The following is a 20,014-nucleotide window of genomic DNA, read 5'->3' as shown; positions in this document are numbered from 1 at the left end:
ATAAATGACCCCATAAATTGAGACAAATTATAATTTTATTGGCATAGTTTTTAAAAATGGTTGGTAATAGTAAGGAAGAGGCCTCAACGTAAAAAGCTGGACATAAAATTATAATCTGAATAATACAGTATCTCCTAGACTCCTGGACTGTTATTTACCCTTCATGGTGAGAAGCAGAACAGAATAAGAACTGAATCATTGATAACTAGTACATCTTCATCAACTACAGAGCCTAAATAGAAAATTAACATCTATGGAATTGACAAATTTACCAAACCAGATGATTTCTCCCTATTCTGCAGCAGTGTAACATCTATTCTCTTGTCCAGCTTCTCCCAGGATGCAGGAGCCCATACGGTGGTCTCTCAGACAGAGAGGAAAAGGTCTCTGTACTCTCAGTTTGCAGGGTTTTTACCCCAAGCCGATAGAAATCAAGTGGAGCTGCAGTTCACACAGTGAAGTAACATCCAGAGAAACCTATGAAGAGAATCCAGACTCAACCTACGATGTGAGGAGTGAGTGCACCGTCACTCAGGAGAATATCGATGACCCCGACTTTAGGATCATAGTCACTTGGAGCCACCAATCCCTGGGTGGACCAGAAATGAGAGAGATGTACATAAGGGACACAGGTAATACAATGTTGTGGTTGTACAAATATTTACTATCACGTCCTTGTTCTTTCATGTAACACCAATGAATCAACCAATGTTTTGATTTTTAATCGTTCTAAAATCATTAAGTAAATTCAATAAATTATTCCCAAATTACAATATTTTGCCCTATGGATGCAGCTAGGTTTTAGAGGAGGAGAACAAGTAAAAAATATAGATTTTTCATCAGACCTCAGGTCAGACCCCCAATGTTAACCCCTTCAAGCAACAGCCAGTTTGGACGAAATGCCGGAGCCCCATTTTTTTAATCTGACATGTGTCAGTTTATCTAGTAATAACTTTGGAACGCTTTTACTTATCCCGGCCATTCTGGGACTGTTTACTTATGATACATCCTACTTCATGTTAGTGGTGAATTTCAGTTGATGCATTTTACCTTTATGCGTAAAAAAATCCAAAGTTTGCCGAAAATTTGGAAAATTTTAATTTCTCTGCTTTTAAGATGGATAGTGATACTTCATAAAATAGTTACTGCTTACATTTACCATGTATCTACTTTATGTTGGCATCATTTTGTCCTTTCATTTTTTTAAGGAAGTTATAAGGCTTAGAAGTTTAGACGCAAATTTAAAAATGTTTAAGAAAATTACCAAAACCCACTTTTTAAGGACCAGTTCAGTTATGAAGACACTTCGTGGGGCTTACATACTAGAAATCACCCAAAAATGACCCCATTTTAGAAACTACACTCCTCGAGTTATTAAAAACTGACTTTACAAACTTTGTTAACCCTTTAGGTATTGCTCAATCAGCACATGTGGGTGAAGCAGTATGTTTAGGCATGTAAGAGTGCAATCTTCTATGATTCTTTCCAGTGGGGTTTCCAGAGAATGGAGAAGGTCTTTGGTGTGTAAGTGTTGACTTTCAATGTAGAGCCCTGGTAAAACTTTTACGAGTATAAGTGGAGATGGGGAGTGGGAAGCCCATGAATTAATTGTAGTTTTGGTGAGAACGTTCACAAAGGTGTGAGAGTGAAGACAATTGCTAGATGTGTGGAGTATTATTTTAAAGACATAGGGGACATATGTTCTTTAAGAGTCACTCGCTCAGTAAACAACTCTAGAGTGATATGGAGGTCTGAAGATATTTTAGCAATGTCTTCAGAGGTGCGAGCAGTTTATCTTTTTCAATTAGCATAGATTTAGATTGCAAAGGGGAACAACCAACAAAACTGGAACTGAGATTACCGAATGGCGTCTGTAAATGGTTTAAGCTTGCCCCATTTAAGTAGCGTGGAGGGGCTAGGTCCTTATAAATACTAATAAGAAACTCATATGTTCTGGCATTTTGCAAGAAAAAATTCATGTGTAAATCAAGGATCTTGCAAACTATGTGCCGAGAGGCTCAGTAGGCTTAGGCTTGGGGCACAATGCTTGATGCACACTCTCTAGTTGCTGTCTCTCAGTGACCTGTAAATAGTGTGGTCAAAGTTGTGGAGATATTTGAAGGTTCCACAGTTTCTGGATAGCAACGTACCTGTAGGTTGTTCCACCTGTTGAGTTCTCTTGAAGTTCTCTATACTCGCATATAGCTTATGTGCATCCTGTATTTGTAAGAAGGAAGCTACTGTATCTGAGTGAGCATTGACAGTGGTCTGTGTGTGTGTCCAAGAGAGTCTACTCTGTGTCCCATTCAATGTAGATCCTGCTTAATAGTGGCCATGTCTGTTGCAAAAGGAGCTAAAGCTGATGTAATAAACAATCCCAGGAGAGACACACTGCTGAGCCACACTGCCTGGTGACACGACCACATCCTTAGTATAGGATGCAATGCTCTGTTTCTCCCGGCAGTCGGCATCGTTGGGGAAGATTAGCAGTGAGCTGATTCATAGCTCAGCTGTAGTGTTGATCGAGCACCAAAGTGCTCGGGTCGAACACCTTGGGATGCTCGGGTGCTCTACAGAGCACCAGAGCACAATGGAAGTCAATGGGAGAACCGGAGCATTAAACCAGGCACCCCCTGCTCTGAAGAGGGGAGGGCGTCTGGTTCACAGGAAAAGGTCAGAAATGGATGGAAACACCACTGAAATGGTTCGGGAACAGCACGGGGAGGATGTCTGGATGCATCTTGGACTCCCAGGTCGCTGCTGGGAACGATGTTGTCCGAGTAGTGCGCCACTTTTACAGACTGATAATAATACCCACAAAACCGAAGATAAAATCGATTTTAGAGGAAAAATTGTTAGGAAACATTCTTTCCTGTATATTTACTTGTATATAAAGTGCAAGTGCTGCCAAAAATTACAAGGAAGAGGCACTCCGATACAACCTGTATATCACATAAAGGAGGGCCTTATTCACACTGTGGTACAATTGTTCAGGTAGTGGGACTCCTACACTCATAAAGCCTATGCACTAAGCGAAAGGGCTGCCAAAAATTACAAGGAACCGGCACTCCAATGCACCCTTTGTTACACATAAAGGAGGGCATCATACACACCCTTGAAAAATGATGATTGATGACCTTTTGGTGACCCTCAAAAACATTAGGAGCAAGGGCCTGCGGGTGACCCTCTAAAACATGAGGGGCGAGGGCCTGCTGCTGAGCTGACCATCTAAAACATTAGGGGAGAGGGTCTGCTGCTGAGCTGACCATCTAAAACATTATGGGCGAGGGCCTGCTGGTGACCCTCTAAAACATTAGGGGCGAGGGTCTGCTGCTGAGCTGACCCGCTAAAACATTAGGAGCGAGGGCAGCCTAATAAGCATGTTGATATGATGGAGGAGGAGAAGGACGAGAAAAGAAGGATTGAACCATATACCCTTTTTTGTGGTGGAAGGGCTGCATGGGAATACAGTGTATTCAATACATCATAAAAGCCACATTTAAAGTGCCTTTATGTTCAGCCGCTTTCCTCTGGTGGAGTAGAGAAGCCTGGGGCAATCCAGGTCTTGTTCATTTTTATGAAGAGTCAACCTGTCAGCATTTTCAGTTGACCGTCGGATGCGCTTATCTGCTATAATGCCACCAGCAGCACTAAATACCCGCTCTGACAAAACACTGGCGGCAGGGCAGGCCAGCACCTCCAAGGCATAGACTGCCAGTTCATGCCATGTGTCCAGCTTGGACTTCCAGTAGCTGTAAGGCACTGAAGGATTATTGAGGACGCTGACATGGTCTGCTACGTACTCCTTCACCATCTTCCAAGACTTTTCCCTCCTTGTGACACTAGGCCGCACATCAGGGTGAGGGTGCTGGCGGTGTGTCATGAAACTGTCCCAGGCTTTGGAGAGTGTTGCCTTGCCCCTGTTGGATCTGCTGTGTAGCCCAAGGAACTACGTACTCTGCCACCAGCGCTGTCAGATGGAAATTTTTGGAGCCCTTTTTCCACAGGGACCTTCTGGTATTGCACTATTTTGCTAGTCCTCTCCACCACAGAAAGGAGAGATGAGAAGTTCTCTTTGTAGCGGGGGTCGAGAAGGGTGAACAACCAGTAATCAGTGTTTGCCAAAATGCGTATAACGCGAGGGTCACGGAAAAGGCAGCATAACATAAAGTCAGCCATGTGTGCTAGAGTCTAAACAGATAAGACTCTTCCTCCTCTCAATCTCAATCTCCTAATCCTCTTCCTACTCTTCGGGCCATCCACGCTGAACAGATGAAATAAACGTACTATGGGTACTACCCTCTATAGCGAAGGCAACCGTCTCCTGCTCCTCCTCCTCATCATCATCATTCAATTCACGCTGAGAAGACGAACTGAGGGTGGTTTAGCTATCACCCTGTGTAATGTCGTCCCCCAATTCCACCTCTTCTACATGCAAAGTGTCCGCCTTCATTGTAAGCAGCGAGCATTTCAGTAGACACAGAAGTGGGATGATTACGCTGATAATAGCGTCATCGCCGCTCACCATCGGTGTTGATTCCTCAAAGTTGCGTAAAACCTCCCAGAGATCAGACATCCATGCCCACTCGTCGCTTGGGAACAGTGGAAGCTGACTGAAAAGGCGACGACCATGTTGCAGCTGGTATTCTACTACTGCCCTCTGCTGCTCACAAAGCCTGGCCAACATGTGAAACGTAGAGTTCCAGTGCGTGCTCACGTCGCACAACTGGCAGCGTTGCCAGACCGGCGGCAGCTGCAGATGACTTTCGGAAATGGGCACACACACAGCGCTCCTTCACCAGTAGCTCAGGCAAATTGGGGTAGGTTTTGAGAAACCACTTAACCACTAAGTTTAAGACGTGGGCTAGGCATGGGATGTGTGTCAGGGTGCCGAGCTCCAAAGCCGCCACCAAGTTACGGCCATTATCAGACACAACCATGCCTGGTTGTAGGTTGAGTGGCGAGAGCCACATCTCAGTCTGGTCTCTTATCCCCTGCCACAGCTCTGCGGCGGTGTGCTGTTTGTCACCTAAGCAGATTAGTTTCAGCGCGGCCTGTTGCAGCTTCCCCACTGCAGTGCTACACTGCTTCCAGCTACTGATTGATGACTGACTGCTGCTGCAAGATGAGAATTCTGAGGGGGAAGTAGAGGGGGGGTTACAGCCACTAATGTAGGTGGTGGCGAAAATCCTGACGAAAGTAGGGCCCACAATCCTTGGCGTCGGTAGCACCTGTGCCATCCCAGGGTGCGACTCGCTCCCGGCCTCCACAACGTTCACCCAGTCAGGAAAATGTTGCGTCCCTGGCCAAAAGCACTTGTCCATGTGTCAGTCGTTAAGTGGACCTTCCCAGTAACTGCGTTGGACAAGGGCATGGGTGATGTTACGGGACACATGCTGGTGTAAGGCGGGGGACTGAGTAACGAAGGACGGCCACCGCCATCAGACTGCGGAAAGCTTTAGTTTCCACAAGTCTAAATGGCAACATTTCCAGGGCAAGCAATTTGGAAAGAGGTGCATTTAGTGCTATGGCCTGTGTGTGGGTGGCTGGATATTGGCGCTTTCGTTCAAAGGCCTGGGGTATGGACATCTGTACGCTGAGCTGGGACACAGAAGTAAATGTGCTAGCTGATGGTGCTTGCGAAGGTCCAGGTGCAGGGCATGAGGCATCTGGGCCTGCATCTTGGACAGGGGATTGGCCAGCACGTAACACAGGGGAAGAGGAAGCAGTGATTTGACCAGCAGACACTGATTGTGGACCCAGGCGTTTGGCCCATCTATTAGGGTGCTTTGATACCATGCTAGTGTTCACGCCCCTGCTCATTTTGGTTTGGCACAGGTGAATGACAATTCTTTTATCGTCCGTACTTTCCTCAAAAAGCGCCAGACTGCGCAACACCTACCCCTTGGCAAGAAAGATTGCTGCAAGGGGGTGCTCTGGGGAACAGTTGTGGGCCTGTTTGGTGTGGCCCGCCTTCTCCCTTTTGCCACCTCACTGCCTCTTCCAGCCTGTTGCAGTGCTGTGGATCCCTCCCCCTCTGTACTGCTGTCCTCGATCGGCTTGCCACTTTCCCAGGTTGGGTCAGTGATTTAATCGTCCACCACCTCCTCTTCCACTTCCTCACTCTGGTCATCCTCCTGACTTGTTGACTTGTTTCATCCTCATCATCAACCTCTTGAGACACTAATTGCCTTTGACTTATTGGCAACTGAATCTCATCATCATCATCAACCTTTTGAGACACTAATTGCCGTTGACTTATTAGCAACTGTGTCTCATCATCATCATTCAACTAATGAAACACTAATTGCCGTTCCCCACCGCCATCTTCTTCTGACTGTGGATGCTCAAGAGTTTGGGAATCAATGCACAAGATCGCCTCATGTCCATCTTTAAGCGGGCTTGCTGAGAGGCCCAAATCAAGGAATGGCGATGAAAAGAGTTCCTCGGAATATCTGAGTGTGGGATCACTTGTTTGGCAAGACTCTCCAAGGTGGGAGGAAGGAGGATCAGGGTGAGGATTCTGTGGACCAGACTCTTGGCTACTGAGACTGGACTTTGTGGAAGACAGGGTAGTGCTTAACCTACTGGAAGCATTATCTGCTGCAATCCAACCGACCACCTGGTCGCACTGGTGTGACTTCGAGAGTGGTGTCCTGCGCCGCCCTGCAAACTGGGACATAAAGCTAGGTATCGTGGATGAGTGTGTTTCTTGTGCTCTGGCAGCAGGCACAGTTTCACCGCGCCCAGGGCCACGGCCTCTGCGTGCACCATCAGCAGCACGGCCACTTCCCCATCCCTTACTGCTCGCCTTGAGCATATTAAATGGTATATATGTTTGCAAGTATGTCACACGTAAAGTAGCGCAGGTTTTGTAAGTGTATGAGCAAATAAATGACACTGAATGTCACAGATATTTAGGATGTGCAAATGTAACACTACAGATGTAGCAGAGGTTTTGTCACTGTCAGCAGCGGCCAAACAATTGCACACAATTTAGCGCAGGTTGCACTAAAAATATATATTGCAGCCAGATAAAACAATAGTCCTTAAAAGGACTTTTGGGTCTCTAACACCTTTCAACACTAAAGCATGCCTAAAAAAAACTATTCCTGTCCCTACACTATCTGTCCCTTCAGCTCTCCCTGACTAAGACTGAGCCGAACCACGTGTCATCGGGTGCTATATAGCACCCAATGACGCGTTTCGACCAGCCAATCACTGTAATGCCAGTAACCAACATGGCTACGGCATTACAGTGAGTGCCAGTACTTTCCCGCATACCCTGGTCACAATCTAGCCTGACGAAGGGCTCTCCTTTAGCCCGAAACGTTGTATTATTGTGTACCATCATGTCCGGCTGAATAAATACACTAATTTGCATATCTACCATTTGGAGTGTCTGCGTGATGATCATTGCAATTTCCCTTAATGACTGACAGGGCTCTATTGCCTGTTAATCTGTCTTTACTAGAAAGGTCTGTTTCTTGTTTAGCTTTTGTGGATTCTGGGGCTGCAGCTAGCTTTGTTTAATTTTGATTTTCTATCAGCCTTAGGGCTCATGCACACGACCGTATGTATTTTGCGGTCCGCAAAAAACAGATCCGCAAAAACAGCTGGCTCTTCATAGAACAGTACTGTCCTTGTCTGTAATGCGGACAATAATAGGACATGTTCTATTTTTTTGCAGAACCGAATTACAGGCATGCGGAAAGGAAATGCATACAGAGTAACTTCCTGGGTTCTGTCCTTACAGGCATTGTCCATCCTGGAATCTGCTCCACTGTTTCCTTCCAGGCCTGGGCACAGCATGCTTTCAGTTTGTTTCCTGTATTCATTACTTAAGGGCGGGTGCACGTCAGTTCCTGTGATTTTTTGGTTAGCACATGAGACCATGCTGTCCAATCCTAGCCTTCCTGCACCTATATAAGTTGCTTAGCCCCCTTCCCAGTTGCCTGAGCATCAAGGTCCTTGTGTCCTGCAAAGGTTGTTGTTATCTCTGCACGTGTTCCTGTTTGCCAAGGAAGCTGGCTTACATTTAGACTGGTGCTGGATGCGCCGAAGTTATGTAGAGTCCGGCGCCTTTTCATAACTTTGGCGGATTCCCCACCAGTGTAGGGGCTTAATAATACCGGCATTTAAAATCGCCGGTCCTAATAAATGACCCCCAAAATTCCCTTTTCAAAGCCCAAAGAAGAGGCAGTATTATCTTTCTCTCTCTCTCATAGAAAGGCTCCAAAATAAATGATTTTATTTTTTTCTGATGATTCCTGTATTTTGTCATTTTTGTACTACAAACGTGATGTGCTGCTATTGCCATTTTAATGATCGTTATGGGCATTTTCCTATATTTATAGGTCTTCCTTCAATTCCAGAAGTTGGTAAAATAATCACCCCCACAATTATATCGCTAAATAAAAAACTAACACTGCATTGTGACATCAACACAGACATCAAAACCAAACTGACCGTGACCTGGTATGTAAAGGAGAGAACAAGCCATGAATATGTCCCTGTAGAAGAGCACAAGAACCAGACTGAGCTCAAGAAAGAGCAACGCTCTGATTCTGGACACCACTATAAAGCCTCGCTACAACTTGGTCCATTACTCAGGCAACATCATGGGATTCAGTTTAAGTGTAAAGTAAATCACCCAAGTTTGGATTTCCCTATAGAAAGGACTACAGGGCCGATCTTGATATCATGTGAGTATTGGACTTTTACCATGAACACAACCCACTAATACTCTAAGGCCCCTTTTAGACGAGTGAGTTCCACACATCGGACTCACAGCATCAGACAACACTGCTGTCAGTGTTATCCAATACATTTCAGAACTGTAAGGGTTACACAGCATCATAAATCAATATAATGCTATGCAAGCCCGTCAGTGCTAGGTAGGTGAGGACGGAAGCTGCCGCATACATACGCTATGAGTCCAATGCGTGGAACTCGCTTATCTGAAAGGGGCCTAAGACAATGGGTAAACGTAGGCAATTGGCTGTGGTCTTGTGGATTCTGCACTGGAAATCCTCAATAAATATAAGTACGGTAGATGTAAATAAAGTTATCAAAATCCCATTCCAATGGGAGGGTGGTTTTAATAGACAGACACCCAATGTACTGGCTAGTATCACCTGTTTGGTCTTTAGATGCCATTAGTGAGGAATGTCATCATTATGTTGCCGTGCAGTGGCCGAGTTTAGGGTGGTCCCCTGGACACCGTCGAGGTGTCACCACATGTTGCTGCTCTCCAGAAGGGATGGTTTGTCCCAATGGGAAATAAGTCCAGAGAGTCAGGGTCTGGAGTAAATCAGTGTGCTTCTTTACTGGAGGAATTCAGGTGCAAATATAACAAAACAATAACAAATACAGGTGCACTCTGCAGTCTCACTAAACCCCTTAAACTGATTTTAAAATTGAGAGATTAGTCAACATGTACTACGGTGTAGAACATGTCTAAGCCCGGGCACCACGACAAGGTTTCTCAAGTAGCCCGGGACCTAACACTCTCCTACCTGAGCCATATGGGCAATACCAGGAGCCAGTGGGCAAATTACAGGAGCATGAGGCCGACTCACAAACAGCTCACCAGTTACCTGAGCCGCGGGCATCCTCCACCGTATGCATTTTGCTGGGGATCGCCATTAGCAACGGGCCACAAATGCAGGATTTGCTCCCCTGTATATATGCACGACTGCATGTGGGTTTGAGCACCTCCTGCTAATGCCACCCTGTCTTTTTGGTTTGTATAGGAATTCAGGTGCACAACAGTACAGGCGAGACATAGGGCTGGCTCCTCCAGACTCCTTCTTGGCAGAAGAAGGGTTTGATGCATAGAAAATGCCTGAGCCAGCTGTCCCTGTCTCTCTCAGAAGGCTGGTGCCCTGGTCAAAGGCTGAAGGTCCACGGTTTATAGCTCAATAGTCCGGGTGGCTCCTTGGTCACAGGGTTGGTGCCCCATGGTCTGTAGCTCAGCGTCCCCATCCTAACATCTTCTTCTGGTCACTCATGTAGAATGAGTCTTCCCCTCCAAGCACTGGGCCCTACCTGCAGCACACCAGGGCTCTGAGGGCTCCCCTTTCTAGCTAGAGTGGAACTTTCTAGTGGGAGGGGGGAGTGGAAAAACTGAGCACAAACAATTTGTCACTGACTTACATAAAATCTTCAATGATACTCAATAGCAATGACACAGCAGTTTTTCCAGACTTAACAACAAAGCAAAAACAAGACAGTCACAAGGTCAGTCTGTATGGTTTTGGTGGTCAACAAGTCTGGCCTTCTCCCTCCAAAACATGCTCTTCTTTAAACTCTATGGTAACTGTGGAAAGATTACCAGCTTCTCATTCAAAGTCCCAAAAGTCTCTCAGTATTCATTAACCCTTTCCATAGTGCCTCAGAAATACAGTGCAAATAAACAGGATATATATCACAACATACATATAAAATGCAGTTACATGATATTAAACAATGTAAGTTAACCTAGTGAAGTAAAGTAAGAAGTTTATAATTTTGCATAGGGGAAACAGGGGCAAATGTCCACAAATGTCCAGACTTCACAGTACCCCTGCTCCAGGGCACTCTTAACATATTAAGGCCTGATGAACATGGTAGGACAGAGCTGCCTTCATGCACACAAGAGGTTGTATGATGTCTCCACTATAGGAAAATTCCAGGGTGCATAGATGGACCCGGAGAGCAGCCTTGAAAACAGTGAAACAATGGAAGAAGTCCCGCGCCAAACAGGAGTCTCATAAAAGCATTCCAATTTATATTCAATACATTAAAATGTCCATGTGCAGAATCCGCAGCCACACCTTTCAGTGAAACACCTTGGTCAAAACCTGGCTATGTATAAAATGTGATGATCACAATATGCTGACACCTTTCTTTAAGAGAGGTAAGTATATGTCTGTATGTGTACACATCACGTCTTAAGCCTCTTTCACACTTGCATTTGACATCTCTGGCAGGCTGTTCTAGCAGGGAGCAGCCTGCCGCAGATGTCTGGATCCAGCACTGCCGCACACCCGCTGGCCCCATTCACTATAATGGGGACCGGTGGCGATCCGGTCATAACACGGCAAACATGGCAGAAGCAGCTGGACAAAAACGGCTGCGCGCAGCTGTATTTGTCCGTCGGATTCTCAGCATATTTGCCAGGATGCGGTCGGATCGCCGCCAGTCCCCATTATAGTGAATGGGGCCGGACGGTGATACAGTTGGTTCTGGGAATGCAGGGGATTTGGCGGGCTGTTTCCTGATGGATCTCAAACTAGCCATACAAATAATCCAAATCAAACAAACAAACTCCTAGCACTGATTAGGCAGGAGTGGGTTGCCATCAAGCAGGATTTGGCCCAGAAGCTGAACTTCAGCAGGCAGGGTGAACGAAGTCTTGAAGAAGAAAAGTCAGCTCTGGAAATATTGGGGGAAATTTGTCAAACTTGCTTAGTCGCCCATAGCAACCAATCAGAGTCCACCTGTCCTTTTTCAATGGAGATATGTTGCTATGGGCAACTAAGCTAGCTCTACTTTGGCCCAGTTTGATAAATCTCCCCCATTCAGTCTTTTCAATGTATAAAATGTTATCATTGTTCTTCAGTATAGAAACTTCTGACAAAAAGGTGCAAAACCCTTAAGCAGCAAACTTTGTGGAAACCAAAATTTACCGTATGTCCATCTCAAAACCTTTATTTGTAGGACTGTCTTCATAAATTCCCACTGAAATGGTTAATTCCGGCTCTCCTTACACTTCTGACACTGCAGGCACATAGAGGTCTTTTCACTATTTTGCTTTTGGGAAGGATTTTACAGTTTCATGAATGTTATTAAAGAATAACTAAACTTTTGTGTAAATTATTATTAACCGGTCCCTAATGCCCTAACAACACCTTTTGTAATATAGTTTATTAAAGGGGTTTTCCCATCTCAGACAATGGGGGCATATCGCTAGGGTATTAGGGCATTATCGCATTAATGTTGCGCTGCAATTTTTACAATGGTAGCCTATAGTGTCGCACTGCGAAATGCTGTGACTGCGACACTCATTCAAGATGGATTTTTCTTCGACTGTCGCATTGCAGTTGCAGCATGTCGCAATGTGACACTATAGGCTACCATTATAAAAATTGGCGTGCGACATTGTGCTGTTGTGCCCTATGTGTCGCACGACTTGTTGTCGCACGACAAATGTCGTTGTGTAGATCTAGCCGTAGCTTAGCGAAGCAGAAGCCTGCTCCACTCAGCTAATCCTGGCATAGCACATGGTTACAGGGTACCCATGTGCTATGCTAGGAGTTGGTAATCCTCCCGGGGGCACGGGCGGGAGAAGCAATATGTGCTCCTGACCGTACTCCCTGCGCTGCGGCCCCGCAGTGGTGTACAGAGAAGTAGATTTTAGTGCGCTTTACGTAAAAAAAAGTGTAATAAAAATACAAAAACCATTAATAAGCTATATTCCAAAAAGTGTTATTAGGGCATTAGGGACAGTTAACAAAAATGTATACAAAAGTTTAGTTACTCTTTAAGTCTTCAGTCGCTTCGTTCAATAACATTTCATTTTGTTTATATCAAGAAGCAGAGATTAAGGGATAGTTTATATGATTTTGAATGCACATAGAGTCCGACCACGCAATGACGGTCTGGTCGGAGCTGTACGCACGATGCTTATAGTATGTTATCACTTTTACCCCCAGTGACTCCGCAGATGGTGAAGCCGGTGAAGTTAACCCCCGGTGGATCAGACACAGTGACGTGCTCCATGAGTTTATTAAAGTTTTACCCATCAAATATTAATATTACTTGGACTAAAAAACATAATAGTAAACCAATCCCTTCAACCACAAAACCAATCCCGGGGGACAAAGAACAGACCTTTGATGCTACAAGTGAATGCACAGTTCCCTGGAAAGCTTTCCGCTCTGGAGTGCGAGTGACTTGGGAGCATGAATCCCTGACATCTCCTCAGCATCACGACCTCCGTGTAACAGGTAACATAGTTTATGAGGCCGAAAAAAGCCCTCTGTCCATCCAGTTTGGTCTGTTATCCTGCAAGTTGATCCAGAGGAAGGCAAAGAAACCCTGTGAGGTAGAAGCCAATTTTTCCCACTTTAGGGGAATAAAAAATTCCTTCCCAACTCCAATCAGGCATCAGAATAACTCCCTGGATCAACGACCCCTCTCTAGTAGCTATAGCCTGTAATATTATTACGCTCCAGAAATACATCCAGGCCCCTCCTGAATTCCTTTATTGCACTCACCATCACCACCTCCTCAGGCAGAGAGCTCCATAGTCTCACTGCTCTTACCGTAAAGAATCCTCTGCTATGTCCTTCTTTCCTCCAGACGCAGAGGTTGTCCCCTCGTCACAGTCCTGGGGATAAATAGATGATGGGATAGATCTCTGTACTGACCCCTGATATATATATACATAGTAATTAGATATGCCCTCAGTCATCTTTTTTCTAAAGTAGTTGCCCCATTCCAGTTATTATTTTAGTTGCCCTCCTCTGGACCTTCTCCAGCTCTGCTATGTCTGCCTTGTTTACAGGAGCCCAGAACTGTACACAGTCCTCCATGTGTGGTCTGACTAGTGATGTGTAAAGTGGTAGGAGTATGTTCTCATCACCGTCATCTGTGCCCCTTTTGATGCAACCCATCATCTTATTGGCCACTGGTTTCTACAGCTTAGTTTGCTGTTCATTAATATTCCTAGGTCCTTTTCCATGTCAGTGTTACCCAGTGTTTTACCATTTAGTATGTACCGGTGACTTGCATTATTCCTTCCCATGTGCAAGGTACAGCCCTAGAAGGACCCCGGTCATCGCACCGCACAGAGCACTGATGGCCTAGTCACACCCTGCACCACACTGACTCCATAGATAGTTCCCACCAGACCCCATCATCTGCACTGTGAATGATTTCCTGTACAGATCTAATGGGAATAGTACATACAGTAGGAGCAGAATTGCACTGGGCTGCCTTGGGCTTAGCAGTAAAATTTATTTTGGGGGCCCACCATAGGAATACATCCAGATAGCAGCAGACAGCAGGGGTCCCTGCAGCAACTTTGAAAAGGCAAGTCTCTGGGAAAGGAGGACACTGGTTGTCCTGCCTCTGTACCTAGAAGTCATCTCAGCCACATGAATGTGTCTATAATAATAAACTGGGGAGTTTCTTACATAATCTACCCAACGTCTTATGAACATCGGCTGGTTGAGTTGCTGTACACTGCCGATCTATATGTAATGCAGTAAGTCTACTGAGTCACGTGCCACTTGTGCTGTGGGTGAGGGACAAGGAGCCACGTTGCCCTGGGGCAACCTGGTTATTCACCTGAACCCTCGTGGACCAGTCCAAACCTGAGTAGAAGACTTGCAGTGAACTTATACTCACCTAAAGAAATATTAGGAACACCTGGTCTATTTCTCATTAATGCGATTATCTAGTCAACCAATCACATGGCAGTTGCTTCAATGCATGTAGGGTTGTGTTCCTGGTCAAGACAATCTCCTGAACTCCAAACTGAATGTCAGAATGGGAAAGAAAGGTGATTTAAGCAATTTTGAGCGTGGCATGGTTGTTGGTGCCAGACGGGCCGGTCTGAGTATTTCACAATCTGCTCAGTTACTGGGATTTTCACGCACAACCATTTCTAGGGTTTACAAAGAATGGTGTGAAAAGGGAAAAACCTCCATTATGCGGCAGTCCTGTGGGCGAAAATGCCTTGTTGATGCTAGAGGTCAGAGGTGAATGGGCCGACTGATTCAAGCTGATAGAAGAGCAACGTTGGCTGAAATAACCACTCGTTACAACCGAGGTATGCAGCAAAGCATTTGTGAAGCCATAACACGCACAACCTTGAGGCGGATGGGCTACAACAGCAGAAGACCCCACCGGGTACCACTCATCTCCACTACAAATAGGAAAAAGAGGCTACAATTTGAACGAGCTCACCAAAATTGGACTGTTGAAGACTGGAAAAATGGTTTCTTGAACATGACAATGAGTTCACTGTACTAAAATGGCCCCACAGTCCCCAGATCTCAACCCAATAGAGCATCTTTGGGATGTGGTGGAATGGGAGCTTCGTGCCCTGGATGTGCATCCCTCAAATCTCCATCAACTGCAAGACGCTATCCTATCAATATGGGCCAACATTTCTAAAGAATCAGCACCTTGTGGAATCAATGCCACGTAGAATTAAGGCAGTTCTGAAGGCAAAAGGGGGTCCAACACCGTATTAGTATGGTGTTCCTAATAATTCTTTAGGCGAGTGTATATCGAACTTAACTAGCAGCACAGTGCACTCAAATGTCTGACACTTTTATCATAAATGATAGCAATCTGTTGGGGTCTCACGTTCAGGATAAGCAACACATTTTAAATCCAATTTCTTGTAAATTGTCTCTTGCAATTGTCTCACTATCATGCAGAATTATACAGCAGAGAGCTACACCAATACCGCACTGCCGCTAAACCATGGTAATACCGCATGCCTGTGGGTAATAGTGCCATTATTAACACATGTAACGGTGCATTTTCACTGTGACAATTTGGTGTGGTGCAGACGATTAATAGATTGTCCGCCTCGTCCCCGCCAGAATGTGGCGCAATAGCAGTTGCCTAAATGCAATTTGGAAGACAAAGTTGTAATGAAGCTTAGCTGAACGTCACCGCAAAACTACCAGGAAATATTCCTGCGTAAGATGGAAGCTTCGTGATATAATAAATTCTATGCAGGAGGATCAATAAATGGTAAAGCTGTATAATAACAAGTGACGTCCAGTAATATCCCTCATCGGTCGGTTTTCTGTGACTTCTTTCTAGATCTTCCCTGGCGTCCGGTCGTTGAAGAAATAGAGAAACCCGTTTTCCATGTGAACACTGAAGCCAGATTACAGTGTAAAATCTCTCAGTACTTTCCAAACGATCTCACTGTGACCTGGTACAGGAAGACATATCGTGGACATGGAAAGCTAACTGAGAACACTACACCCACAGCAGAGAGACGGCCTGACAACACGTACAGCTGTACCGCCAGCCTGGTAGTCAGACCATCCATACAAGACCATGATGGAGCAGAGATCATCTGCAGAGTGCAGCATCCGAGCTCAGGACAACACGTGGAGAAATCTACAGGACCAATACAAGTCTATGGTGATGCCTTCTCCAGTAATTACCAGCTAATTAAATATAATTAAAGGGAACCTGTCACCGGGATTTTGTGTATGGAGCCGAGGACATGGGCTGCTAGATGGCCGCTAGCACATCCGCAATACCCAGTCCCCATAGCTCTGTGTGCTTTTATTGTGTAAAAAAAAACTATTTGATACATATGCAAATTGGGGGCGTAGTATTGAGTAGTATGCAAAAATAATCAGAAAATAAAAAAGATTGCAATTAACCCGTAGAGGACCCTCGCGGTACATGTACAGTGCTGGTGGACGTGACTTAAGGACCAGCGCTGTACATGTACGGCGGGCTGATCGGGCGGGTGCAGGAGTTGCGGCTGCCCAATCAGTGGCACAGATACGGCAGTCACTGTCAGCCGGGCCCCTGCTGCATACTCCGGCATTGGGAAAAACACCAATGCCGGCGTATTAACCCCTTTTATTCCGCGGTCAAGGCTGGCCACGGCATACAGAGGGTTTGCAGAGGGTACAGGTGCCCTCCACATCTCCATCGGGTCCCCGCGCTGCAGTGACGGGGAACTGATGTCAGAGAAGGCAAGCCAGATTCCTTCCATAGGCATCGGGGCTTGCCTTCTACGGAAGCTTGTGAGATGCAGTCCCTTAGGCCTCTTTCACACGAACATTTATTTTTTTAGTTTACGGGCCATTTTTTGCGTTCCGTATACAGTCCGTATATGGAACCATTCATTTCAATAGTTCCGCAGAAAAAACTGAATGTACTCCGTATGCATTCCGTTTCCGTATTTCCATTTTTCTGTTCCGTTGAAAGATAGAACATGTCCTATTATTGCCCACAAATCACGTTCCGTGGCTCCATTCAAATCAATAGGTCCGCAAAAAAAATGGAATGAATACGGAATGCATCCGTATGTCTTCCGTAACCGTTCAGTTTTTGCGGAACCATCTATTGAAAATGTTATGCCCAGCCCAATTTTTCTATGTAATTACTGTATACTGTATATGCCATGCTTCCGTTGCCGTTTGCGATCCGCAAAAAACGGAAACTAAACGGAAAAATGGAACGGAACCGAAAACAGTACTGAAACAAAAAACGGAAAAACTGATCTGTTAAAAATGGCCCACAAAACACTCATAAAAAGCCAAACGGTCGTGTGAAAGAGGCCTTAGGCTGGGTCTCACAGGTAAGCTGTTAGCATAAAAGCTTTAAAAAGTTTTTAAAAAAGTTTAAAAAAAGTGTTTTTCATAATAAAAAATAAATAAAGTTTCAAGTAAGAAATATAAAATAACATTTCCCAAAATAAAACACATAAAATTGTAAAAAAAAATAGAAGAAAAGAAAACCACACATATTGGTTATTGCCGCGTCTGTAATGACTGGCTCTACACGCCGTAGAAAAAATTTAATAAAAACTGCTAAAACAATAGTTTTTTTGTCATCTTACGTCACAAAAAGTGCAAGACCGAGTGATCAAAAAAGCGTATGCCCCCTAAAATAGTCCTAATCAAACCATCACCTAATCCCGCAAAAAATTTGCCCCTACATAAAACAATCAAGCAAAAAAATAAATAAAATATGGCTCTCAGAATATGGAGACAATAAAACATTTTTTTTTGTTTCAAAAATACTTTTATTGTGTAAAACTTAAATAAATAAAAAAAAGTATACATATTAGGTATCGCGCGTCCGTAACAACCTGCTGTATAAAAATATCATATGAACTAACCCCTCAGGTAGACACCGTAATATTTTTTTATAAAAACGGTGAAAAAAAGCAATTTTTTGTCACCTTACTTCACAAAAAGTGTAATACCAAGCGATCAAAAATGTATATGCACCCTAAAATAGTAGCTCCTCGCGCAAAAATTGAGGAATATAGAGACACTAAAAAATAATTTATTTAAAAAATGCTTTATTATGTGAAACTGAAACAAAAAAACAAAAAAAGTTGTATATTTGGTATTGTCGCGTCCATAACCACCTGCTCTATAAAAATAGCACATGATCTAACCTGTCAGATGAACATTGTAAATAACAAAAAATAAAAACGGTGCCAAAACAGCTATTGTATTGTAATGCATTGCCTTTTAGTGTATTGCACAGTGTAATACACTAACAGGTTGCCTAGGAGACCGGGCTGGATATCCTGGGCACCCATTGAAGGCAGGTGTCCATGCCGTGCAAGGCATTGGGCAGTCTCTACACAGCATCGGGCTGCCTTGTCACCTATCGGGTCCCCGACACAGCAGCGCGGGGACCTGATGGGCTCCCTCACCCACCGCAAACCCCTTCTATGCCGGGGTTAGAGCTAACCGTGGCATAGAAAGGGTTAATTCACCGGCATTGGCTTTTACAGCGATGCTGGCGGATACAGCAGTGTCCCGGCTATTAGTGACTCTCGTAATAGTACGTTCAAATACGGGAAGTCACTTGCAGCGTGTCACGGATGATGCTGCAGATAGCTGGCACTTATGAATTTACGTCCGACTGGCTTGATCCCAAACTAAGGAGCATATAGGTGAGCCCTATAAAACCCTAAGAGCTCTCCCTGACTGCTATGCCCATGCAAGGGTCTCAATTGTAGACGATTGCATGCCCACGTACCTAAGACTGTGTGACACCTGAAAACCCTATAATAGTGAGGGGACACGACCACCGGCTCCCAGCACTTAATACGGACGGAGTCAGGGTCACCTAGAATAAAGAGGGTCTCCTAGAATCAAGCCAGCAAGGAAACACAATACATGAAAAGACTTATCTGAGTAAACAGCAGCAGCAGCCTCCAGCAGTGAACACTTCATCCAGGAAGTAGTATAAACCGCAAAGTGAGGCAGTATGGGAGGGAATATAAAGGGAGACGATTAGTCTAAATAGGTGACACCTGGGAGAAGGAAAGGAGATGATGAAGTGAAACCAAAACAAAGAACTTCATGCAAGAGGTAGAGAAGGACGTCTGCCAGTCCTTCTCACAGAACTGGCGGTGACACCGCCATGACGTACTATTATGTCATGTGTCGGGAAGGGGTAAAAATAATATTATTGTAAACAAAAGACAAAAGAAAATGTACTGTAGGTTTATGAAATAAGTTTAATGAGCAATAATCAATGTAAACATTACAGAATACTATCATTTGATGAATGTTGGGGCAGTTAATAAGACAATCAGATGAATCCTCATAATGTCCACCCTGAGAATTGTATAGTTTCTATTGATGAAACCTTGTCTTAGAAGTTTAAGTCATGACCCTATTTATTCATTGGAATAATGTATTTAACCTTTTTTGTACTGGTTGTTCCACCAGTTACGATATGTAGGTGGCTGTGTTCAGATAGAGTAGAGAACAATTACTTCTTCTGGTTTGGTGTGGACATTTGCCGACATTATTGTGTTTTTATCGCAGGTAAAGAGAAGAAGAAGGAAAACAAGAAATAGAAGACAAAGGTCGCATTCCCAAAACTCTGGGAGATTTACTATGTTTGTTAGTTTTTTTTGCTTTTTCCTTACATTCCTGCCAGCGGTATAAGTGGGCAGGAGGGAGTGGGCCACAGCCAGGATCTCCCTGGCCCAAAACATTTAACAAGGGTGAAAGAACACCAGAGGACATTACACCTGAAATCCACTTGCCCCACAAGTATTAGGAAGCAAGGAACTCTTTTTGGTGTATATTACACTAGAGCAAAAAAATCTAAGGGATCTCATTCTGTGCATTCTCGGAATCAGCTGGGTCTTGGATGTCAGCCCTCCAATGATTGTAATGATACATGAATCCAACTGGTGTGCCCTAATATTATAAGAATTAATACTTCGTTCACCTCTTTAGGACCATGTAAAAGTACGGCACACTGTCCTGAAATTTTA

General features: G+C 44.6%; 1 protein-coding gene across 1 annotated transcript in view; it reads left to right on the top strand.

The window, feature by feature from the left end:
- The window catches only part of LOC122945530, a 45,812-nt gene extending 26,224 nt beyond the window's left edge, over nt 1-19,588 (top strand). The window contains exons 8-12 of the mRNA XM_044304593.1: nt 330-632; nt 8,358-8,705; nt 12,699-12,992; nt 15,832-16,176; nt 19,557-19,588. Of these exons, the coding sequence (XP_044160528.1) occupies nt 330-632; nt 8,358-8,705; nt 12,699-12,992; nt 15,832-16,176; nt 19,557-19,588 (1,322 nt within the window). The remainder of the gene's footprint in view (nt 1-329; nt 633-8,357; nt 8,706-12,698; nt 12,993-15,831; nt 16,177-19,556) is intronic.
- The last annotated feature ends 426 nt before the right edge of the window (nt 19,589-20,014 follow it).

This window comes from Bufo gargarizans, chromosome 8 (genome assembly GCF_014858855.1).
Source record: "Bufo gargarizans isolate SCDJY-AF-19 chromosome 8, ASM1485885v1, whole genome shotgun sequence".
NCBI lineage: Eukaryota > Metazoa > Chordata > Amphibia > Anura > Bufonidae > Bufo > Bufo gargarizans.
The sequence above is the reverse complement of the archived record's forward strand: the minus strand, read 5'-3'. Positions and strand labels throughout refer to the sequence as shown.